Source organism: Mastomys coucha, unplaced genomic scaffold (genome assembly GCF_008632895.1).
Source record: "Mastomys coucha isolate ucsf_1 unplaced genomic scaffold, UCSF_Mcou_1 pScaffold5, whole genome shotgun sequence".
Classification (NCBI taxonomy): domain Eukaryota; kingdom Metazoa; phylum Chordata; class Mammalia; order Rodentia; family Muridae; genus Mastomys; species Mastomys coucha.
The window spans coordinates 60272851-60298605 of record NW_022196911.1 but is presented as its reverse complement, the minus strand read 5'-3'; the positions used below and the strand labels follow the sequence as shown (position 1 = coordinate 60298605).

At 43.9% G+C, this 25755-nt stretch overlaps 1 protein-coding gene across 3 annotated transcripts in view; it reads left to right on the top strand.

The window, feature by feature from the left end:
- The window catches only part of Arhgap44 (Rho GTPase activating protein 44), a 170702-nt gene that overhangs the window by 88183 nt on the left and 56764 nt on the right, over positions 1–25755 (top strand). For all 3 annotated transcript variants that reach the window (XM_031354908.1, XM_031354907.1, XM_031354909.1), the window contains exons 2-6: positions 5959–5998; positions 6621–6725; positions 14070–14146; positions 21273–21384; positions 23889–23965. In XM_031354908.1, the coding sequence (XP_031210768.1) occupies positions 5959–5998; positions 6621–6725; positions 14070–14146; positions 21273–21384; positions 23889–23965 (411 nt within the window). The remainder of the gene's footprint in view (positions 1–5958; positions 5999–6620; positions 6726–14069; positions 14147–21272; positions 21385–23888; positions 23966–25755) is intronic.

Sequence of the window (25755 nt, the reverse complement as noted above, 5' to 3'; positions counted from 1 at the left end):
TAAACTATGCTGAGAGATGTCTGAGGTTAGACCACATGTACATACTAGCAGCTAATCTAACTTGTTCATAATGCACCAGTTTATGCTATGGTGTCATTGCTGAGATAAAAAAATTTTTTTTCTTGTATGCCCTTTTCCAGTTTGGGAACTGTAACTTAAAAGTGACATCTTCCATCAGCTCATTTATCTGAACAGTTGCTCCCCAAGGTGGTGGTGCTATCTTGGAAGGGTGTGGAACCTTTAAGAGGTGGAACTGGCTGAAGGAGATGGCCCATTTGGGCAAGACCTTCAGGTTTACAGGAGGCTTCACCTCATGTCTGTGCATTGTTTGTTGACAGCAGACACTATGAGCTGATGCCCTTTTCTCCTGGTGTCTTGCTTTCCTTATCATGAAGTTGGGATATAATAGCAGTGACAAATACAGGTATAAACTGACACTTGTTTTCATTATTTCCCACTATTATTAAATTAGTTTGTGAACATCTGGAGGGAGTTTTCTTGTTTTGGTTTTGTTTGTTAGAAAATATACCTGTAAGACCTCTTGACCTTCTGTTTTCTTTTGCAAAAGATATTTTATTGCTGTCTGAATGTCTTCTATGTAGATAGGACTACCAATGCTTTCTAGTTACTGTTGGGTCAGTTTTAGCTTGCTTTTTCTGAACCTTTGGTACAGTTTGCCTTGTCACTCCAGAGCCTCATTGATGTTTTAATCTCTGCTACACCTGTTTGTGTTCTACAGCGCTTGTCTGTTCTTTCTCTCATTTTTGTTTCCCACATGAATCTTGTAAAGATACATTTTTGGTAGTTTCTCTTTGAAAATTTTTTCCAACTTAATTTATTGTCTTTATTTTCTTTCTTCTTTACCATTCTTTTATTCTGTTTATACTTTTCATATTGTTGCATCTCTTATAAAATAAGCAACAGAGAGTGTATACTTTGCTGATAAGATTGATATATTTTGTTTCTTAATTATAAATATTAACAAATTTTAAACATAAATTGTTTTAAACCTATGTGCTATCTAGAAGTGTTTCCAAATGTGCAATGTAAATCTTCAATTTATAATCTTTCTGCTTCCACTTCCTCAATGCCGCAATTATAGATGTGCGCCACTACTCCTAGTACCAACGACTGAACCCAGGGCTTTGTGCATGCTAGGCTCTCTACCAAATGAGCTATAGCCCAAGCAAATGTATTGCCTTTCACATTTTACCTTGTCTTTATTGCAACGTAAAGTATGTTGGGGTCGAGAACATTGCCTGTCCTTTCACATTTGTTGAGAAGTGTTTCATAAGCTCATCATTTGTGGTGTCTGGAATCACATTCTTGTGTTCATGAGAAGAGTTTATATTTTTTATCCCTAGATCTCGAGTTTCTATATCCCTATCAGAAACATCCTATTTAAAAAAAAAAAGATTTGTTTATTGTATCCTGTCATTCTCTTCAGACACACCAGAAGAGGGCATCAGATCCCATTACAGATGATTGTGAGCCACCATGTGATTGCTGGGAATTGAACTTATGGCCTCTGGAAGAACTGTCAGTGCTCTTACCTGCTGAGCCATCCGTCCAGTCCCACATCCTCTTGTTCTATGGTTTCAAGAAGAATGGCGATGACTTTTATTATCCCAGCATGTTTCCCACCTCCCCAACATTTCATAGCCTTGACTTATCTCATGATTCTTAGAAATGAATAAGTTATTTTTTATCATTATTAGTCAACTATGTCTTCTAAAATCAGTATAATTAATTAAAAATAGCTGAGATGCAGCTCATAAAGCATATACTTGTCTAGCATGGATGAAACCTCAACTTCTATAAGTAGCTCTATAGATACACAGCAAAAGGGGTTTGCTTGCCATTTTCCTCCAAAGCTTGGTATTTCAGAAGCAGCTTTGTGCAAGTGTTCTCTCTCTCTCTCTCTCTCTCTCTCTCTCTCTCTCTCTGTCTCTATCTCTCTCTCTATCTCTCTCTGTCTCTCTGTCTCTGTCTCTCTCTCTGTCTCTGTCTCTCTCTCTCTCTCTCTCTCTCTCTCTCTCTCTCTCTCTGTCTCTCTCTCTCTCTCTCTTCCTCCTGTTAGATGGAGCTTTTTAAATTAGCAGTGAACTATCCAGGCTATACAACTTTGAGCTAGGTTTCTTTCTTTTTTTTAAAAAATCTTTGGATTTTTAACTGGGATGTATTATCCGATATATTGGATGTCATCTATGATATCTAATTTTTGGCTTTTTCTTTTCTATTTTGCTTCACTGACCACTATTGTCTCCCCTTATCTCAGTAGTTAAGCTTTTCTGTTGTGCTTTTTTGGGTTTGGGTTTTTGTTTTGTTTTGTTTTGTTTTTGTTTTTAGCCTCTGATAGTTTGACAGATTCATATCTCGTTTCTTCCCTACTCGGAATGCTCTTGAATGTCCATTGTGTCTCAACTTAATTGAAGGAATCAAGATGATCATTTTAGCCTTGCCTAAGGAAGATGCCAGGAGCTCAGAGCACATACCCAATTACTCTCTGTCTTGGACTTCTGGGACACTGTGTAGTAGCACCGTTTTGTGTTTAAAGAGATCTCTGCCATACTAAAGACTCACTCTAAGTATGCTTCCTTGGTCGTATGTGAGTCTCAATGGATATGCTGATCCATGCAGTCGTCACTGTCATTAAAATTCCACAGCCTTCCCTCATAGCTGGCATTGAGGCAGAGGCTTGTGGATCTTGGTGAGGTTTGAGGCCAGCCTGGTTTATGAAGCAAGTTTTGGACCAGTCAGGGCTACAAAGGGTAAGAAAAAAGAAAAGAAAAAAGAACTTTCCCATGCTGCCCTGTCATAGGCAAAACCTGCGCCAAGTACCATGAAAGCTCTGGTTTCTAGTCTTGTAGCTGAGTTTTTCCCAGCATGGTCTCTAGGTAAAGTCACTGTCGGTATAACCGTTTGTGATTGGACTTTGTGATCCAGCATATATTTGATCTTGAGTTGAGTGAAGGCATGTATAAACATCCACCCCTAGGCCTGGGTAGTATTCTTCAATATAGATGTCTCAGAACCTGTTCATCTGGTGAAGGATATAAAGATTGTTCCCAGGTTTTGAGCATTTGTACGTGCGCTTTTGTGTGTAGGGTGCGTGGGGCTCATTTATCCTTAGCAGCATTGCTAGGTTAGCAGTACACATATAGCAAGTGTATGCTCAGCTTCATAAGGAACTGCCAGTACTCTTCACTGGCTTGTACTGTCTGTCATGCTCAGACCCCAGCAACTCATGAGTTTTCCAATGCCAGATCCTTTAGAGTTTGATGTGGAGTGCATGCTTGTGCATGTGTGTGCGCTTGTGTATATGTGCGTGTGTGTGTGTGTGTGTGTGTGTGTGTGTGTTGTATCTGTGTGTATGACCATGTGCATGCACATGTGAGTGTTTGTATGTGTGCGCTCTAGCACATGCATGTGCTGTCTATCTTCCTTGGAGATATTCTGCTCATCATTTGTCTCTGTTTTCAATACTAGGGATAGAAATCAGGGTTGTGTGCCAGGCAAACTTTGTACCACTGAACTCTAGCCCCAGTTTTGTACTTATTTTAGTAGAATTTTTTATTTTATTACTAACTTTGACAGTTCTATATGTAATTTCCATATCATTCTTTTCTCATGTGATGTGCAACATTTTCTCCCTAGGGTATTCTTTTATCTTTTAAGGGGACTTTTCATAGAGCAAAGGCTTTTCATTTTACTAGGAGTCTGATGTTTCAGTTCTTTTCCTTTTACACAGAGAGCTTTTGATGTTATCACTTAGAACCCACGGCTCTAATGAAGGTCACAGATATTTCTTCCTGTATTGAAAAGTTCCATATTTTTATGTTCTCTTGAAGCCTGTGGTCTATTTGTGATTAATTTGTATAGGTGTACAGGGCCAGGATTCACACCTTTGCATGGTGTGTTCCATGACAGCTTGTTAAATTCTTTCTTCTGCCTCTTATAATCTTTGTTCCTTTTTCAAGATTCCTTGGTCATGAGTCTGGATCTATTTCTGGCTGGCACATCCTATCCTTTTGTCAAAGCCATCCTCCTGATTATTTAATTTTAAAATTGAATCGTGTGAGTGCCATAACTTAATTTTTCCTTGTGGAGATATGATGGCTTCTCTCTCTCTCTCTCTCTCTCTCTCTCTCTCTCTCTCTCCCTCTCTCTCTCTCTCTCTCTCTCTCTCTCTCTCTCTCTCTCTCTCTCTCTCTCTCTCTCTCTCTCTCTCTCTCTCTTGCATGTTTTTGTCCATGTTGGTGTTGGTTTGTTTAATCTCTAAAGTAAGTCCTGTGGTAGCTCTGGGCTCACATTCCATCTGTGGTCAGCCCAGGGAAGAGTGGTACCTTCACTCTGTTGGGTTCTCTAGTTCATAGACATCTTATGTCTCCCCACTTAACTTAGATATTCTGTGAGTCATTTCGTAAATACTCTGTAGTTTCCAGTGTCATAGGTACATTTCTGTTATTGTGGTAAAACACCATGACCAACTCAACTTAGAGAAAATTTCATCTGGGCTTATGGTCCCAGAGGGTTAGAGTCCATGATGGTGGAGTGGAGACAAGGAAGCAAGAGAAGGAAGCTGAGGGCTCATATTTTGAACTTTCATATTGATGAACTTCATATTATGAACTTCATATTTTGATATTATGAAGCAGAGAAAGCAAGATATCACAAGTCTTTAAACTCTCAAAGCCCACCTCCAGGGACACACTTTCTCTTGCAAGAGCGCACCTCTTAAACCTACCCAAACATTGCCACCAATGCAGACCAAATGTGCACACATTTGAGCTTAACGGAGACAGTCTCCTTCAAGCACCACACCTGGCTTGCAAGCTCTTTATAGAATCTGATAGGCCGACATCTAAGAACTTAATTATTTGAAAACATTTGTTAATAATATTTCCAGTGGTCTGGTACTACGGTGTGGAGACAGTTTATGTTTCTATATTTGTCTTAGTTCATTCAGTCTGGATGAGGGTTTTTTGTTTGTTTTTGCTTTTTTCTGGTTTTTTGTTTGTTGGTTGGTTGCTTTGTTTTTGACAGGGCCCCTCACTCTGTGGCCTCACCTGGCCCAGAACTCTTTGTAGATCAGACTGGGCTCAAACTCAGAGATCTACTTGCCTCTGCCTCCTGAGAGCTAGGATAAGAGCAAGTGCCACTGTGCCTGACTTGGTGATTTTTTTTTTTTTTTTGAAGGGCAAATTTCTCATTTTCTTGCAGTTTTCTGCATTGATTGTGTCGTCTGCAATTAGGGACCTAACAGTTGATGGCAAGCCCTGGCAAGCGTCTCTACACCCGTTGCTGGCATTCAGCACTGGGTTTGTGTGTGCTCCTTGCTTATTGCACCTTTCCATCTGATTATCTTTGTTTGCTCTCATGGGGCAAGACTGAGTGCATAGGTGTGGCAGTCTTCTTCAGAAAAATATAAAGGTCCTCTTGTTGTCCTTGATGCAGGACCTAGTCTGTGGCAGGACACTTAAATGCACCTTGCACACTGTGCTTTGCTGGTATAGTAGCTAGTTAGTGTTTCTGGAAGATTGTCTTTAAGTTCTTAAGAGTTTCTATTGCTCATAGTCTGCATCTCTGGAGTTGCTGTGAGAGGAGAGTGGGACTTGTCATTAGACTTACCTAAGTGTGTATATATGTATGTATTATAAACATAGGCCTTTGTATATATGCCTGTGCATATTAATATATGTATATATGTAAGTATTATAAACATGTGCATATATATGTATACCTGTGTATATTAACATATATGTATGTATATGTGTATATTATAAATGTATGTATATGACCACATTCCTATATATAGTAACATGTATATATGTATGTGTATATTATAAACATATGCATATGTATGTGCTTTATGTATTAACATGTATATATGTATGTATTATGTATATATAAATATATGCATGTATTCGCTGACCATTTTTTCCACTTTCCCTCTAGGGCAGAAAAGACTGAAGTTCTGAGCGAAGACCTTCTCCAGGTGGGTTGTCTTAACCTTGCCTGCTAGACCTCACAGATGGTTTCCTCTGAAATGGAGCCATTCTCTGTGCAGTTTCCATGCCTCTGCTGCTCCCATACAGGCTACCAGGGGGTGAAACTATTGTTTTTGGCACTGCTTTCCATTTTGGGCCCCCCAGACATACAAGCCCAAGTCCATAGTTTCAACCAACTGCGTATTCAGAATATTGGGGTAAAATGCTTCTGAATTGAGCATGTGCAGACTTCTCTCCCTGCCATTCCTGAAAAAAAAAAAAAAGGCAGTGTTCTAGCTGTTGTCACAGGATTTACATTATATGAAGCACAATGAGTAACCCAGAGGCAATTTCAGGCACACCAGGGGATGTATGTGGGTCATATGCAAATATGTGTATTTAAGCATATGCCGGGCTTGGCAATTCAGAGTATCCAGGAGCTAACCTCCCTCAGATTCAGACATAGGGAAAATTCTTGGAGGAAAGATTCGAAGAGTACCAGGGGAGCCCCCGGGGCTGTGATCACCCTCTTTCCAGCTCTTCAACACTGGGCATTCTCTTCCCAGAAATCCTTGCCTGCACTGTCACCTCCTAACCTCTGTCTCTCTGTGCCTCCCACTGTCTGTGCAGGTGGAGAAGCGCCTAGAGCTGGTGAAACAGGTGTCCCACAGCACACACAAGAAGCTCACGGCGTGTCTGCAGGGTCAGCAGGGAGCAGAGGCGGACAAGCGCTCAGTAAGTACCCTCTGCAGAGCGCAGGCAGCTTAGAATCTGACCTAACACCCAGGACTCCAACCCCAGGGCAGTTCCTTGCTGAGGCTACTCAGGCATCTGCAAGTCAACCAAGTGTTTATTTCTGCTGTGATGGACTTTTTTGCTCTTTAGCCCTGGCCTGAAGCATCACCCTCCCTCTGCTCCCCAGCCAAGGTGAGGCCCCTTCCTGGGGCAGGCAGCCAGCGGGATGTCAGGACCATGGTTTAAGATCCTACTTCTGAGGGATGTTTCCCTCCATGAACTCCTTTTCTTGACTCAGCTTTATTCATAGATTATCTTCATCTTAGTATCGACGGTCCAAAGCAAACTATGTACCATAAGTTCTGAGGTTCCCAGAGACCTAGAAAGACCCTTGGAAGTTGTTTCCACTGTAATGAGGTATCAGAGAATGCCTGCTAGATAAAAGCTACTCTGGTGCTTTCTTTTTCACTGATTTGAGTAACACCAGGCATTGTGAATGAGCTTATACTCAGCAATGATTGGTGTAGACAGCCTTTCTAGTCTGTCTTCTTCTCCCCTACCTTTCCGTGCCACCCAAGAGCAAAAAATGCTTCTAGAAGTGTGTGTGTGTGGTGTGTGTGTGTGTGTGTGTGTGTGTGTAAGACTTTATGCATGTATATACATGCATGCTTTAGGGAGGGCTTCACATTGGGGGTAGTGTACCTTAGGTATTGTTTCTTAGAAATACACATCTAGAGCTTACCAAGCAGGGTAGGCTTTAGTGACCATCAAGCTCCAGGGATTTACTTGTCTCTGCTTTCCCAGCACTGGTATTATAAGCTTGCACCACCACACCTACTTTATATCTGAAGAAGAAAAAAAAAGGTTTTGGGAATTGAACAAAGGACCTTGTGTTTGCAAGGCAAACACTTAAGTGACTGTGCTGTCTTGGTTTTATTATGGATGTTTTCCAATCTAGGATGGTATTAATTAGTATTCATTGTCAACTTAACAACATCTAGATTGATCTGGGAGATGGACTTAGGCATGCTTGTGGGCATTATTTTAATTACTCTGAGGTAGGAAGACCAGTCCACCATGGGAGGCACCATTCCCTTGGTGAGATCATGGGCAGCAGCAGCATTCATGCCTATCTATTCCTGACTGTGGATGCCATGTGACCAGTTACTTCAAGATTCTGATGTTGATTTTCCCAGAGTGGTAGACTATGCACTTTAACTGAGAGCCAAAGCAAGCCCCTTCTCCACAAGCCCCTTCTCCCTTAAGCTGTGTTTTTCAGAGTCCTTTTTTTTTTTTTTTTTAAAAATCACAGCAGTAGGAGCAGTAATTAAGGAAGATGGCCTTTCCTCTTTCTTCAGTTTCCATCTGTGGTTGGTGTCTGATTTGTTTTCCACTTGGAGTTGTGCTGGCTTCTGTTTGCAGTGGTCTCCCTGAGCCCCGCTGTTAGCCTTGACTGTTAAGAATTGCAGAATGAGTGGATGTGCCCCACACTTCCTTCTGTTTCCTGTACCAGCCAACACAAGCTGGACTGTGCTAGCCCTTACTTCTTCCTCTATGATCCAAAATACTTAGAAGTGTTTTGGATTTCAAATATTTGGGATTATAGAATATCAGTGAACATATCCTGGAGCTGAGACATGTCTAAAAATAAAACTCATTTGCCTCCAGTCATCTATGGCACACACCCAGAAAATGAAGTTATTTGATATTTTGGTGCATCTCTGTTTCCACTGCAAGCTATCACATGTGGCCAGGTATGGAATTTTAGCAGCCAGTGCTCAGGATGTTTCAGATCTTAGAGCATTTAAGGTTTGGGGGGATTTCAGATTGGGCATGCTCAAACCCTGTTTTCCATAGGAATCCCTCATGTGTGATATAAATAAAATGTCCTTGGCTCTGGAAAATATCTAGACAGTGTCATGCATGGGTCAGGGATTTTAGGAGGCTGACCCTTACCAGTCCTAAGAAGAAGCTTGCAAAATGCCTGCGGGTATGAGCTCTGATGCTCTAACGGGCTACTCGGGCTGCAGGTATGAGCTCTGATGCTCTAACGGGCTACTCAGGCTGCGGATATGAGCTCTGATGCTCTAACGGGCTACTCAGGCTGCAGGTATGAGCTCTGATGCTCTAACGGGCTACTCGGGCTGCTGTTCCAGGTGGGGACCTGGAGCTCAGCTCACCTTTGACTCACATCCTTTCTTCCTCTGCAAAATAAATGATTCTAAGTGTAGTATGTTTTCAAGAGTCTCATTTGACTCTTTGAGTGCCAAGCATGGTGACACACACCTGTAACTTCCACACTCTAGAGGTGGAAAAAGGAGCAGTGAGCTCCAGGGGAGCCTTAGGTACACAGGTAATTTTAAGGTCTGGCTGGGCTACAGGAGACCCTACTGACAAACAAAACAGAAGAGTCCCATTTCACTGTTACTGCTGGAGGCTTGAAGCCAGACTCAAAAGTTGCCAGTGAACTGACATTAACATAATTTGCTGGACTAAGACAGAATTACCTAAAGTGTAAAGTTTTAGCTGGGTTGGGAGTTCTACCAATTCCCTCCATTTAGCATGCTAGCAGTGCTTATTTCTAGAGCATTTGGGGTATGTCCTAGTCAACAGGTCCAAAGGTAAGAGCATGGGGAGAATGAACATAGCCTCCTGGAGAAGGGGCTATGCCAGGCTTCCTGGGGCTATGCAGGGCAGCACCAGGGGTGACCACGGAAGTGGGTGTAAACACGAACCTTTATCATGGTTTCTGAGGGAGGAAGGAGTGAGGCAGGTAGAAGGTGTCTGGTTAGCGTGAGTAGTTTCTGCAGGCTGTGAGGTGCTGGGCTGTGTCCCCTTGATTGGTACCACCTTCTAATGGCATGACTAGATACTTGAATTATGGGCAGGAGAGGGCCTGGGAAAGCAGGTGGTGGAGCAGGGTCTTGGGAGTGGCTGCTTTGCATGGGGAAAGCAGTTCTGGTTGCATTCTATGTTATGTCTAGGAATTGGATAGGCTTCAAATGTTGTCCTGAAAGCTAGAGCTGCTTGCCCATGCAGATGGGAAGTCTCTACTGCCTTGTTGATGAGAAGAATATTATCACCTCATGGTTGCTTGGCTTATCTGGGTTCCCAGTACAGGATGGAGAAGGGCAAGGATGTGTATCTCATTTCCATTTTGTATCCTTCAATCTATACCAGTAACTAGTTAGTCAATAAAGGTCTGAACTCTGTGTATGAGGAGCTCATGTACAAAAAAAATAAATGGTTTGTCTCCTTTGTCATCCTAGAAGGCCCAGGTTAGAGATGATCAGGTTTTATGACAGGCATCAATTACATGGATTGTGTCCTAGTGCTACCCAGGACACTAGGAATCCCATGGTAGGAAGTGGGCTTGTGACAGACATGCATGAGATGAGCAGACCCAAAGGATGCAGGGCCAGGAAGAAGCTCGACATTCTTCAGAAACAAAACTGTGGAGAGCAAATAGACTTCAGGGAAAGGAGAGAGATGGCGTAAGGATTGCAGGGGATTGGTTACAGCTGATAGGTCAGGGCTAGGACCCACACCTCAGCCTTACAGGTGTCACGGCATCCTGTTTGCTCACCACTGTGGGCATGGTAGAAGGGAGGGCCGCTTAGACATATATAGGCATGCCCTAGGTAAGGCCACAAGAAACAAGGAGCTGGAAAAGCCAGCGTACCAGACAGATACCACTGGCAGAGTATTCTGACTCTACTCCAAATGGATAAGGAGTACCAGAGAAGAGGGGCCTGCTTGGCCCCTGACTCTGTGGAGCTGAGATCACCCAGAAGAAAATAGGAGTTGAGAACACTAATGGCCTTTGAATGAGGAACCCAGGACCTGTAACACTGGAAGCTCTCTTAGGAGGATCTAGCAAAGGTCTACCCACTGGCTCCAACCTCTGTCCCAGATATTACACATTATTCTTCCCTTTCCAGAATCCCCAGCCAAACATGCTACCCCCTCCTCTGTGAACCCTCAGCCAAGCTTACCAGAAGCTCTGCTACCTCTTCTGCAAATTTCCGTTTTGCTTTGTTGCGCATCCCCACCCCCTGGTCCCTATGGCTGTCATTCGATGGTGGTTCCCATCAGTCTTCCCCCCCCCTCCATATTTCATCATCTGCTACCTCTCAAGTAGGTATTTAACATGGGCACCAGATGAGGCCTCTGTCCCTGCTGAGTCCCACCAAAGGACTCTCCCATCCATTGTGGAGCAGAGGAGTCTCCTCACTGAGCCTTCCATCTGTGCTTCTGAGTTCAGCTTTTGCTCTCGTCTTTCTCTTATCCTTCTCAGGCTGCACTAATACGTTTCAGAGCGCCGCATTCCCTCAGTGCCTTTGGATTTGCTCTGACCCCTGTGTGCAGGTCTTTCCGAGCACTTCAGGCCGGTGACTTTTATTCATTGTTTTTCTCAGACTCTGTCTTATCATCAACGATGCACCCAAGGCACCATCTCCTTCCTCCCCCGTAGCCCATCACCCCGCCTTGTTTTCTTCACCGTGCCTGAAGCACCCTGATCACTGATCTCTGTCACTTGTAACCAAGCTCCATGGGAACAGGGGTCTGCTCTTCACCAGCTGTGTTCTCAGGGCCTAAAACAGGGCCCGCCACATGGTAGGCGGTGATAAAAATAGTCCAATGTCAGGAACAGACAGTTCATGAGTATTTGAGGCACAGGATCTGCCTGACACACTAGCCCACCAATTTAAAACAACAGGCAATTTAGTGACAAGGCTCTGAGGTCCAGCTTGGGGTCTCCAGTGATGTGAAGCAGCTGCTTAATGTTGCCTGCACAACCTTGAGGGAGTGAATGACTTCATAAGCCTTAGCTGGTTCTTTTGGAAAGTGGTGGTAGAAGTAATTTCTTACCCTGTGGTCATATTTGTGAGTTTAATGAGGTAGTACTTGTAAATTACTGTACTGTGCTTAATTTGTGCAAGTACTAAGGAGTTTCAACCTGTGACTGTTAGCAAGACCTTGGGCTAGCCTCAGATGTCCACAGAAATCTAGTATGGTCTGAGCGAGAAGCCTTGGCCTTTAGGGGACTAAATCACACACGCCGATTTCTAGGACTGAGAGTTAGAGAATTAGAGGAAAGTGGGAAGTAGTTTTCAGAGTCATACGAGAGAACACAAATACAGATATGTGTGGGGAGCAGAGTATAGGAGATTCTATGCATGAGTCATCTTACAATCCATGCTTCTTAAGCCCAGGATAATTTTAGAAAGAACAGTCATTTCAGATATGACAGACGGATGCATCTAAACCTGGGGATACTCTGTCTTTTCTTGTCTTATTCTTGAGTTTTTACCTGAACTCTAGAGCTGGGGACAAGTTAATTTTAAGAGCTTATCTTCAATCCTGAAAAGCCACAGGCTAGCTTGACGCCTGCTATAGAATTCACTCATCAGCAAGGATCAGGATCAACATGGATCTGTGGCAACAGAGGGGAACACGTTTAGCAGCCAAGTGTCCTTTCATATGAGGAGGATTTTGGCGGAGGGTGGGAGAAAGCAGATAAGGCCTGAGTGATGGACGGCTGGGAGCTATGATGTGACTATGGAACCTGTTGGTGTGGAGCCCTTACTCAGGCCTCAGGGAATTTCTTCAGAAGTAGTCGTGAGTTGTAGGCTGTTGGGGATACAGCCCATTAGCCTCCATCCTATCTGTTGCCTTTGACGATGCGCTGCCCCATCTCCCTTGAGGCCCTTTCCTTCTTTCTTTGCCCCTGATATCTTCCTTCTGATTTCTTGATTCCTAAAGCATCTGCATGAATAAAACCATCACTTTCCTTTTGGTTACCCGCCCCACCCGCTTCCTGACCTTGGAATCCAAGCCTTTGGATTCACCTCCATATCTCTCCATCTCTCTTCATTTTAAAAATGAAGAGGACTTAGCTGTAGATGTAATAATAGGAAATGATATGGAAAATACCTCTCCATACCCAGGAGGACAATACCCAGAAAGAGGAGTGGCATGTTGCTTACAGAAGCTACCTAAGGCAGGGGTAGGGTGGGGGGATTATTGTGGCTCACGGTTTCAGGGGGTATTGGTTTATCGTGGGAAGAAGACTTGGTTGGCATCAGGGCTTGTGCTGTGACTTGCTCACATATCAGAGGATCAGAAAGCAGAGAGCTTGGGCTGGAACTGGGGCTGGAACGTAACTATCAAGTGTGTATCCCTGCTGCACTGTGCCCACTATAACGTACACCATTCCATGACCAAGACAGGTTCCACTGTATTCCAGAACAGCACCACCAGCTGGGATGAACTCTTTACACACATGAACCTGTGGGGGAACACTTTACATTTAATCAAAGTGTATACTGATGTTTGTGAAGAAAATAGAGAGTAAAAATGAACACGCACATGCAAGAATGAGAGAAGATATGGTTAGACTTTTAGTAGAAGGGCACACAAGAATCCAGGCACCATCTTGGTGTCTGGAAAAAGGCCGAGGGATAGCTTTTCACAGGGCTAGGCAACATTCTCTTAGCCCATGAATACTTGAATTGGTTGTTACATGGAGGCTGCTGGTCACACTGGTGATCACATGTTTGCTCTGATACTTGTTTGCACCTCCTAGAGATGTATGGGCATCCCAGGAGGGGAGCAGCAGTTTCCATTAGTCTTTAAGCTGCTACTGAACTTAGCCACAGTGAAGGACTGTTTTAAATTTCCAGTGCGAATGCTCTTCTAGGGCTGGAGAGATGCTCAGCCATTAAAGGATAGGCTCACAACCAAAACTATGAGAACGCCCTTCTACACATGCTAAAACTAATATTCATTTTCTATTTAAATAAATGTTAAATAGAACTGCCCAGGTGGGTGTGGTGAGGGAGGGTTCCTTGTTTGGATGACTGACTACTGGGTTTCCTGAGTCACTAATGAGCTGGAGCGCCTTTGCATGAGCTTGCTGGCCTTTACTGTGCACTGCAATCCTATGTGAACATGTTCCCTCTGTTGGGTATGTGCTGTCTTGTTTATAAAATGGGGTGGGTAGACTTATCCAAGAAATAGCTGCTTATCAGGGGAAATGAGTGCGTTGCTCAAATCTTCATTGACATGGTTTTGAAATAGTCTGTGTCCCCTTTTTGTTGTCCCACATCACCTTTAAAATGTGCAGGGTGGGCTCGTCCTCCAAAGCAGCACGTCAGTTACTATGGTTCCAACTGTTGTCTCTTAAGTCTAACCCTATGCACACTTCAGGATCAAACATGTTTTGAAGTTAGCTTGTTCCACTGCTGTATTGATAAACTATCTCTTCTAGTATTTGGCTTTGTTGCTTCCGGAGACATGGATGGAAGATTTTCAATGTGGCATTTTTTTTCCCCTTTCCAGAAAAAGTTGCCTTTGACGACACTGGCTCAGTGCTTGGTGGAGGGGTCTGCGATCCTGGGAGATGACACGCTTCTCGGGTAAGGTGATGTCATGAGTGTGTACTGCTAAGCCTAGGTGAGTTCCCATCTGTAGTGAGGGTCTAGGATGCTACATGGAGCCCCAGGTGAAAGGACTCTAGTCAGCTCACAGACTGGCTCTGGCAGTATTCCTTGAGCTGCCTATGAAGATCTGTTCCCTTCTCTGCCCACTCCCTCCTTCTGTGGTCGACCACCAAGGTCCAGCTATCAAAGTATTGAAGTCTAGCGATCAAAAGCCCCTTTCGGCTAATTAACCTAATTAACAAGCCCCATTAGAATTAGATACTTCATCCTAAGACAGGTTTCCCCATTTACCTATATAAACCACTATTTTCCTAAGGGCCACATCTGTCTCTTCTGTATCTAGAGCCAATCCTTTGTCCCCTGGGACAATATCCCTAAATCCCCTGCATTCTTTCCTTCCCCTTCCCCTTCATCCTCTATTTCCTGTCTCTGTCTCTTATTCTCTGCCCTTTGTCCTCCTCTTGAGCAATTTAATCTCCTTTGTGCTGGGAACTTGGTCTTTGGGCTACTTGAGCTGATAGGGATCCTTTCACCAGAGAAATCTAGTTCTGGGTGGGGAAGGAGTTGTTACCAGGAAAAATCAACACCCCTAGACAAAGTGCTGTTATTTGTGCCATGAGATAAGATCCCCAAGCTCACGTGGAGCCGATGAGATGACCACCATCAGGTATGTGAAGGAATGTCATTGCTAGCAAGACAAGACAAGCTCATTGGAGTTGAAATCATCAGTGTCCCCCACTCAGCAGTCAATTCAGCACCATAAGAAACAAGAATAACAGAACAATGTGTAAGAAAGTGCAAAATAATAAAGTAGAGTCATACTGTGAAACAAGTCAAAAACAAAGTCCTTGACAAAGGAAATTGAATCAAGTGGGCAGAGATGAAGAAACAAAAACAGAAACCAGAACTCTTTAAAACAGAAAGCAAGCTGCTGCTAAAACTTCAGTGAGCTGGAGTAGAGGCCTTGCACTGATGGAGAGCTGATGAAGTTGGAAACAATGAGGTAGAAGCTGAGAAAGCTGTGAGCCCTGTTACCAGGAGGCACTGGGGACTCTGCAAGCTGCGACATCTATCTAGATGGAATACAGAGGAAGAAGGCAGAGAAGGGGAAGTTTGGAGCTGAAGATTTTCAGCTGTGGGTAGGAAGACAAACATGTCTTTAAAATTAAGGAGCATAGGATCTATAGGATCTATAGGATCTGTGATCTATAGGAAGATAGTCATGCTTCCTATTAAAATCAGCCAAAGGATAAAGGTGATTGCCTCCAACAGAACAGTTTGATAACAGACCATTTATGATCTAAATAAATGCCAGGGAATGGTGGAGGTTGTGTTCAGGTACTGAGTAAGAATGCAAAAAAAACTGGACATTTATGCTAAATAAAATCATTATTTAGCAATAAAGGAGAAATACAGGATTTTCAGGTATAGAATTAGTCCTTGCAGAGTGAATTTGAAGGCACAAGTGTACATATCCTGTAGACTGAAGTTTCACGGAATGGCCTGTATCTAGAGGAAAGCTGTGAGGTGAGCAGAACACAGAAGAACATGAAGTTACTGTGCTGTATGGGAGAAAGATGTTTATTTTCCCTCTTGCCTTCCTAGGCACCTGGGCCAGGGCTCTGCAAATCAGAGAGCTGACAGCTCACCAGGAGGAGAGCAGACGCTTTTCCCAGCATGTGTAAGGCACGCACATGGGGTAGTTAGGTGATGAGTAACCAGGCCGTGGGGAACGTGGGCTTGTGCAGCATTTTGACAAAAGAGAAGCAATGAGAAAACAAAGGGAGAGAAGTTTCTTAAGTGGCAGATTGTGGGAAGGGAAGGCTGTGGAGAGGTAACAGAAGGCAGGACTAGTTGGCAAAAATTACAACGTGGGTTCCTGTGACTCTGTCTTGGGATCTGGAGGTACCTCGTGATTAATATCTGTTCTTCCAGGTAGAAGGGAGGAGGGGCATGTTTGTAAACCTATTTCTTGCATTTAGGTGAGGTCGGAGAAAGACCACAGCTTTGATTTTTTTTTTCCTATTTGCCTTCACCTCAAAATAATCCTTATGCCAAAGGGACATGATTTGAGTGCCTTACTGTACTGTCATTCAGTGTAAATAAAATATAATCATTAAATTTTTTTTAAAAAAACCAACAGTGTAAGATTAATAAATGTGGTTGGTAATAAGCCTGGTTAAACTTAAACATTAGATAGTATCAACAGGAGACCCTGGGAGAAAGCAGTGTTTTCCAATCTTGAAGCATTTGAAAGTAAGGTGGGATATATTACCTTTAAATTTACTCTGTGTTTGTGTGTGTGTGTGTGTGTGTGTGTGTGTGTGTGTGTGTAAGGTAAGCAAAGAGAGTAGGAAACCAGGTGTCATGGCTCACACCTGTAATCTCAGCATGCAACAGACTGAGACAGGAGGATTGATACAAGTTAGAAGATAGTCTGAGCTACCTAGTGAGTTTTAAGACCATAAGATACCTGTGATGGCTTCAAAAGGACAACCTTGAAAAGAAGTACCAGTGCACAGAGGAACAGGAACCCCCAGTGCATACACGGACAGGGGTAGAATGGTCATGTTTATCATCCAAACTAGAAGAAAGAAAAGAGAGACCAATAGAAGGTAAAAGAAACAAGGGACTAAAAGCAAAGCTGTCCACAAAGGAAGACAGGGTAGATAAGAAATAGCCATGAAGGCACCATGGTTTGGATGGGAAATGTCCCACACAGGCTCATGTGTTTGAACATTTGGTCCCCAGCTGGTGGCTGCTGGTTTGTGAACCTTTGGGAGGTAGAGCCTGGGTAAGGGAAGAGACGCTCTCCTGGATGGGCCTTGAGGATTCTAGCCGGCCCCATTCTTGTCTGGTTTCCTGGTTGTGCTGAGATATGATCAAGCAATTCTCTGTGCTGCTTCTGCTGGAGAGCTGTCAGCGGCCTGCCGTCCCCACCATGGTGGACCGCACCCTTCACAACCCAAAGTCAGAAGAAATCGTCCTCCATTAAGTTGTTTTGTGTCAGGTATTCCATCAAAGCAATAAGAAAAGTAGCTAACAGAGACTGTGATGGCATTTACCACTTATGTCCCCAGTCATCCCAGATGCTAATATTGCTAATATACTAATAAATGACTGTTTAAAATATAGAGCATCGTAGGCATACACACATGAACTCTGTACACATGGACAGAAACACAGTGACACCGTAGTGTTTATGGAAAGACAGCTTGGCTACTCATTGATCTTGCTCCCTTCCAGAATCTACTAAAGCTAGAATATAGACATTTTTGTTTTCCATAGCCACATAAACCCACAGTGGTGGCAAGAGAAAAGAAAAAGACACCAGTGTCACAATTTTGTGATCTTTCAGCCATAGGGATAACCAAGGAACAGGTTGGATGCAGCTCAATGTGGCACGCTTGCCTACCATACATGAAGTCTCTTGTTTGATCCTCAGCATTATAAAGACAACAAAAACAAATAAGGAATTTATTGGGCACATCTGAGTACAATACCCCTAGCCCCACGCACACACAGTAGTATTTGATACACCAAGGTCTGATATAATATACAGCAACAAATTCTCTCATGCCTAGAATGACAGCATCAGGGTCTCTTCCATCATGGGTCTTTGAGGTAGAACGGGTTATTAAAATAATGAATGGGGATTTCAAGCTTTCAGGTATCCAGGGAATCCAAAGCTTGCACTGTTCACATCCACAGGAGATGTCCCTCCTCATCCACCCAAGCACAGCTCTCCATGAGAGATGAACAGAAACACTTTTGAAATATTGAACTCTGGGCACAGCAAGGTACAGCAGTACCAGCCGCCAAAGAGGAAGATCTGGGGTTCCTAGGCATAACAGATGTGACACACTCCTCATCTTCATGGCTCCAGGCTTTTCTCCTCCTGGGAAGAAAGTAGAAAGAAGTATCTTTCTTGGAGAACCTTCAAGGTTCCACGGAAGGACTGAAGGCTGTGAGGTCCTTAGAGAGGGAGTGCCCATGGCTCACCCTGACCAGTCAGCTGACATTTCTCACCGATGCCTCGCCCCACTCTCCTGCTTCAAGCTTGCTATCCCCACCCTTCCACAGAGGCAGGCCCATGATTTCCCCAAGCATCTGAAGGAAGTCTAACCTCAATCAGTCCAGGAGAGAAATAGGATTTGAAAGAACTGGAGTTGGGGTGGGGAGGGAAGGTTTTAGGTGAGCTGCCTGGTATATTTTCAAATGGTAGGACAGGCGGTGCAGCCATGAAATCAAAAGGATATCGGTATGAGATGTTTGCGAGGCAGGAACATTCAGAAATCAAAAGCAAAATTGGAAGAAATGAAAACAAATGACTGCAGATGTGGAATTCTCAGCCGAAGATGATTTGGGGGAGATCATCCAGAAAATAAAGCATGAAGAAGACAAAGACATGACTCAGAGACAAATTTGGAGAATTAGGGGAGCGGTTCCAGAAGTCATGCTTAAATAGCAGGAGTTTTAAAGAAAGAGGAAGAAATTATAATGATAATAAAAAGAATAATCTGAAAACATTTTCCAGATGGAAGGACTTGAGTTCCTAACTGAAAGGGCCTGCTGAGCTCCTACAACAGTGGAAAAAACGTTAATCGGAGCTTGAGGTTTGGGGTTCTGAACAGTAGTGGCCCAACACTGCACAACCTTCTGGAAATAAGTGTTGTGCTGTCACAGAGAACCAGAATCACAAGGCCTCCTGATCCACCAAAACAGCAAAGGAAGCTAGCAAGTTAAATCAGCCTTCCAAACAGAAAGAGACACTGCTCAGTGCTGCACCCAAGGCCCAGTCCATGGAAACAGAGAGAGGGATTTGAGGACTGTGGCCCTAAAATGTAACTTCACTTCCTGAGAAGGGTGAACAAAAGAGCTAGATGCTGGATGACCAGCCTGGGGCAGAGCCATAGCAAAGCCTAGAAATGCTTGTGTCTAGGGGAGGTGAGGTCAAGAAGGCATGGCTCATACCCAGTGTTTAGTTCCCTGAGCCAATTGGAGGAGTGAAAAGTGTTTGAGGCTCAGTCAGACACATAGCAAGCCAGCAGGCCGGAGTGCAGATCCCAGTGCTCAGGACACACTAACTGTGCAGCTTAATGCCAGTACAGGTGGAGTAAACCCTTCTCTTAAATGCTTGAGACCAAACAGTTTATATAGTTTGGGATTTTTATAGTTTGGGAATAGTTACATAACTTTTCCCAGGTGTCTTTAATATAAAAAAAAATCTTATATCTAAAATGCTTCAAAGACTCCATCTTTTAAAAGCTTGGATTTGGGGAGATTGTAGTGATGACTCAGTGGTTAAGAGCACTGGCTAGTCTCCCAGAGGATCCATTCCCAGCATCCACATGGCAGTTTACAACTGTCTGTAACTCTAGTTCCAGGAAATCTGATGCCCTCTTCTGGCCTCCATAGGCACTATATATCATGAACAGAAGGGAAGCACCTATAGACATAAAATAATAACTTAAATAATAAAATAATAAAAAATGTAAAGTTTTGGATTTCTGGATGGGAATGGATAGCCTGTAAACAGAGAAGGAGGAAATGTAAACACAAATTAAATTATCAATTTATATAGTTAGGGAGGTCAACAACTAATGCTTAACATTTTATAAGCTAAGAAGTAGCAGAAGGAATATGAAGGAAAATGCCAGAAAGCTAGGTTGAAAGTACCCTTATAAAGGTGCAAAACTAAAACCACAAGCTAGGAGTTGACATTTACAACAAATGATAGGTAGAGAATTAGAACCCATTTTCCATTTCCCTCCAGATGCATGAGTATATAAAGAATTGCAAATAAATTCAAATAACTAGATCCCAGTTCAGAAGTAGCTAAGGATGTGAGTAATATTTCACAGATGATGGGTCTTGGGAGCCTGAGAGAGATGGCATACAGACTCACCAGTTTGATAGGAATCAAGACGTCCATGCTGAAAGTCATCAGGGGCACAGAGCAGTGGCCCGCAAACATAAAAAAGAGGCTGGGAATGCATGTGTATGTATGTAGATATGATATATGATAGATGGTTTATACACACATGCATATATACATACGTACGTACATACATACATAACCACAGCAGTATGTATATGGTCACTAAAATCTTTTGATCATGGAAAAGCTTAACATGGAGGTAGACATGTTCATGAAAAGGAACTCTACATAACAAAGTGATGAATTTCCCATAAGCAAATATGAACAAGTCCTAAAAATCCATACATGTGAAAAGGCATGTAGAACAGAGGAAGCTCACTAGTAGCATTCTTGCTGGGGGTGTGTAGGCCCCGTGTTCAGTCCCTACACTGGGGGATAGAGACATGTATGTAAGATAAGTTGAATATAAAACCAATGCTGGAAACATTTTTAGCCAAGTGGTAGCATTGTATTATGTGCAAGCATATTAGAATAGAGAAGGCATTCAGTCAGCTGAGAATAAATTGTCTGCTTATTCTTTTGTTGACATTTAAAACATATCTGAGTTTCAATGAACATTGTACTGTGTAAGGAAGACAGCCATTGGGGGAAACTAACATCTTTGAAATAGTCTCCTTTCTCAGAAAACGGACTAGCTTTCTCTTTATTAAGTTGTATGCCATTGGGTCAGTATTGAGTAATTTGTAGAGTGACTTTCTGGCCTTTTCTATATATACAATAAATATTCATTGTTTACTAAGTTTTCACAACTTAGGAGTAGTTTCTCCTGGTGAGGTCTATGGGAATTGAGTCTTAGGTTTTTCTTAAAGGTGTGGTGTGATAGAGAACCCATCTTACCTGTTCTCTCAGGGGATCCCAGAGGAGAGAAGAAGCAATTTAATTCCAATGCTGGAGGATTGGGCTTGGACAATTCTATTCCCTGCCCCCCCATTTCTTAGTTCCCATGTGTCCCCGTTGTCCCTGGCACTCAGCACTGTTTGGAATAGGTGGTAACTTCAGAATTGGAGACAATGGGAACGGCTTGGTCACTGGTAGCCATAGAAACCGGCCAGCTTATTGACACTGACTTGGAGACGTTTATCAAGCCAAGAATGATGGAGTGGGACTCTGCCTAATGTGGTGGTCCGGGATATTCAGGATGCCTTTACCCCTTGCTTTCAGGAAGATGCTGAAGCTCTGTGGAGAGACGGAGGACAAGCTAGCTCAGGAGCTGATTCACTTCGAACTGCAAGTGGAGAGGGATGTGATCGAGCCCCTGTTCCTGCTAGCTGAGGTGAGACACTGAATGAGGCTGAGCCTGGGACAGTGACAGTCCTTCCATTTCCGGCCTTCCACTGTTTGCTTCTTTCTCCAGTCGCTGACCCTGGCATCCATCAGGATGCATCATGACCACACCACGGCCAAGATCTCCAAGTATGGTGGAGCTTTCAGCTTCTTTCCCTCCCCCACTTGTCTTCTCTGTTCACCTTCGAATGGATAAACATACAAAGCCAGGCAGACTCACATCCATCTCTAACTCAAGTCGCAGCCCCATCACCCCAGCCCCTCCCAACACCTGGTCCCTGCCTATCTCTGGTCTTCAACAATTTGTAGCATGAATGGCAGCTCCCTCCACTGGAGTCTGGGGAGCTCATGCAAGAGCACCTTAAAGCCTCTTTGCTTGATGCCCTTTTCTTCCTGGACTTTACAGGATACTAAATTAAACTATTTTATTAAAAAGCTATCTTAATGTCTTTGTGGCAGTTTCCCTCGTCTCCACCACTCGCAGCTTTATCCAGTGAGACAAGCGATGGCTTGGATGTTTATGGGCCACTCAGTATGAATCTCTCAGTTCTATTTCACTGGCTATATGAAACCTATCTTGCTCTGTGTGGGAGATGGAGCTTTCTGCCCCTGTGCTGTGAGCTAGCCCCTAGCCTTCTCCAGCCATGACACACATGGAACGTGGTTATTAACGCAACTCGGAAGACTCAGACTTCATTCTAGTTATCGTCTGCCCATTTAAATTTAAAGTGCCATCATCCCACACGACTAGAAATTTTTGAGCTTTGTAATATTGCCCAGTTCACGCCTGGTTTCATCTTTAGATCACCTTCAGTGTGTCCTTGTGTCTCTGTATTCTTTATGGGATAGAGGTATAAATAAATAATTACCTATGCACCTAAAGGAAATAGAAGAATAAATTGATATGGTGCTTTGACGGCTCAGCGTAGAGCAGCTGTAAGCCCTTGGATCACACACTGTGGATGGAATCAATTAACCACTGACCTTATTCCCATCTGCCCCTGGTAGGGGACACTCATGAGAGACACCTGCTCCTGCTCCTCATAAGGCTCTGGCCAGAGGCTGAAACCACCCCAAATATATATGTGTGTGTGTGTGTGTGTGTGTGTGTGTGTGTGTGTGTGTGTGTGTGTGTGTGTGGTTGGAGGAGGGACAAGACTCAGCAGGGAACCCAGGCCCATTGCTGAGACTTGAACCACACTCTGACCCCCAGCCCTGCCCCCTCCCCCACCTCTGTGCATCCGCACCCTCACAGTGCTTCTTGCTGTTGAGCTATCCCCTCCATCCATCCCTCAGCCCAGCTTAGCTGAGTGGGCAGAAAGTCCCTCACAGAGCACTAGGGTTTTCTCACGTTACTCCACCCCGCACCCCGTATGTTTAAAAAAAAAAAAAAAGCCTCAGCCCCAAGATGATTTCCGTCCAATTCATAGCCAATTTTCCTTTTTAATTCTCCCATCGTGCCCTACTTTTGCTGGGCCCGGAACCAAAACCTTGCACTGGAGTCTTCAAGGAAGTCATTTTTAGAAAGAAAAATATAAAAAGAGCATCCACATACAACCAATATGGAAGACGCCCTTGCGAAGAACTCCACGGAGGCTGAGTTACTCACTGCTGACTGTGGGAAATCTTGCTTTATTTCTATAAATATGCTAACATGGCTCCTTTGTTTCCATAAATATAAACTGTGTATCCTGTGGTATCCCTTAGCAGACCCTTAGCATCTCGGGTCTGCTGAGGCCATGGTGAGCTCAGCTGTTCATTTGAGTTAGGTCTGCTAGCACTTAAATGGCAGTGTGCCCTTCCTTTCTCCTGCTTGTGGGCCTGATGTAAGTAGACACAGAAGCCAGAGGCTCTGTTGTTGTTGTTATTTTCTTTTTTCTTATTTGTTTGTTTCTGATTTGGCTAAGAGCGGGAGTGTTACCTTCCTAGGGCAAGCAGAGATACACAGAACCCAGAAATCTCATCACCCCAGGTGATGAGAGGCCTGCTGGGGGTCCAGGGAGGAGAGAACGGGTGCAGCTCAGGGAAGGAATGGAATAGTTCACCTTCTACTGGTCAAGGGAACTGTGTTTCCTGTATGCAAGATAAGTACATTCTAGAAATGCAGTGGGTAGCTTGGGGTGACTACATTATATTGTATCTTTGAAATATAGGGGACAACTGTCTGGTGGATTTTCATACAACACACACACACACATACACACACACAAAGGGGCGAGGGAGTGGGGAAAGCAGTAGCTATACTAGATGATAAATCCAGGAGCTTGACATCAGGTTGTAAACAGGAAACATAATTCCTATTTGCAGACGGTTAGACTCAAGACAGCGACAAAGGGAAAAAGGTTTTGCTCTGAAAACAAAGACCAAGAAACTTGTAGCAAACCGTCAGGTGACTGCCAGTAATTCTTCAAGTATTCTCTGAGAGCCCAGCTCTTCAGATATTAACCTTGACCTTGGGTTTAACTGTTTGTCTCCTCTCTTCTGGAACTACAGGTGGAAATTCCAAATATTCAAAAGCAGAGGAAACATTTAGCAAAGCTGGTGCTTGACATGGATTCTTCCCGGACCAGGTAGAACTTCATCCCTTCCTTCTCAGCCTCACTGGCAGGGCCACGATATTTGTGGGTGGGAGCAGGTTTGTGTGTGTGTGCGGGGGTGGTTCTCATCCATTAAGTTTTTCTTAATACCTTCTGTGTATCAGGCACTGGAGGTAACGGTGGTGACCAGAAACGTGGGTTCCCGGCCCATCTGGAGGCTACAGTTGAGTTTGAAGGCAGACCTTGGGCAGGAGGACAATTTTAGGCAGCCATATATTGAATATAAAAAATCCCATTGGCTATTTTTGGAAAGGAAAGGTAGAGGAAGAGACACCAGCCTCAGACGGGGAAGCAGAAGAATGCTTTTTTGAGTAGCTGTTTCTCGGTCGGAGCCTGTACAACCAGAAGGAGGCAGTGGTGCAAAGATGTGGGGGAAACTGTCTAAGCAGAGGGGGATGGTGCACAGGGCCTAAGGTGGTGTGATTTGGGGGTACAGGAAGAAGGTGCCTGACCCAGGGAAGAGTACTCATGAGAACCAAGAGGCAGAACAGAGTTATGCTATGTGTGCATCAAGGAGATGTGTGCATTTCTCACTCTGGACATATGTCAGCAGCTAAAGTGGATGGTGTAGACTGAGGGTCCCTGTGATAGCCTTTCTGTGAAACTCTTCCAAGGCCATTCTGTACCTGCTAACCTGCTACTCAGATTACAAACTTCTGTAGTTGCAACAGAGGCCCTGATGTTTTTGTTGACTGGGCTATTACATGTGGACATGGTACATTCTTGCCTTTTATCCTTACAGTGTTCTCGTTCTCTCTCTCTCTCTCTCTCTCTCTCTCTCTCTCTCTCTCTCTCTCTCTCTCTCTCTCTGTGTGTGTGTGTGTGTGTGTGTGTGTGTGCATGTGCACACACAAACCTCAGTTAAATGCATAAAAGTTCTGGAAGGAACTGTTTCTACTGTAAGTCCTTTGTAACTCAGTCCGAATCACTTATTTTACTTTTATGAAACAAGCAAAACCAGAAAGCTCTTGGGCAGAGAGATTTAGGACTAAGAGCCTGCAGTAGGGTTCATAAGTCAGGAAACAGGATCCTGGCATGCCTTTTTGTAGACCCGTGGCCTTGGATGAGTCACTTCGTAGAATGTGTTTCCTCACCCTCGCACAGGGAGTAACAACCATTGTCATCTGCAGAGGTATTAAGGGCATCAAGGAAAGTAACATGTGCTCCTGCACATCCCAAGTGCTTTTCAACACAAAGCCCATGCTATAAAATGTTATACTGGAGGCTCAGGGATTGGGTCTCTATAGTCACCCTTGACCAAAAACAGCACGGGTTACATCAGTAGAGAAATTTCTTCAGTCGATCTATACCAAGCCTCAGTCCCCCTGAATGACATTTTTCAAAATGCAATTTAGAAAGAAATTTCATAGCACGATTATAAGCTGGAAGCAAATGCCCTCTGCTACAAATAATCAGGTAAGCCCGAAAGCAAATGGCTGGAAACAAATTCAGTATTGTTGACATTGGTCTCCTGTTGGCTGTAAAATCCACCTTTCTTCATGGGAGGCTGTGCTGGTTACAATGAGACATGTCCCCCATGCAGTCAGGTATTTAAATGCTTGACCTTCGCTGGTGGCACTGTTTAGGGGGGATATGGAACCTTGGGGAGATGGAGCCTGGCAGCAGGAAACACATCACTGAGGGTGGCCTTCGACTTTTCAGTCTCTCCCCACGCCTGCTTTGCTCTCTCTGCTTTCCCACGTGGGTGGAGCTGTGACTTCTCACTTCCCAGAGTCCTGCTCAGTGCAGTGTGCCCCCCCTAC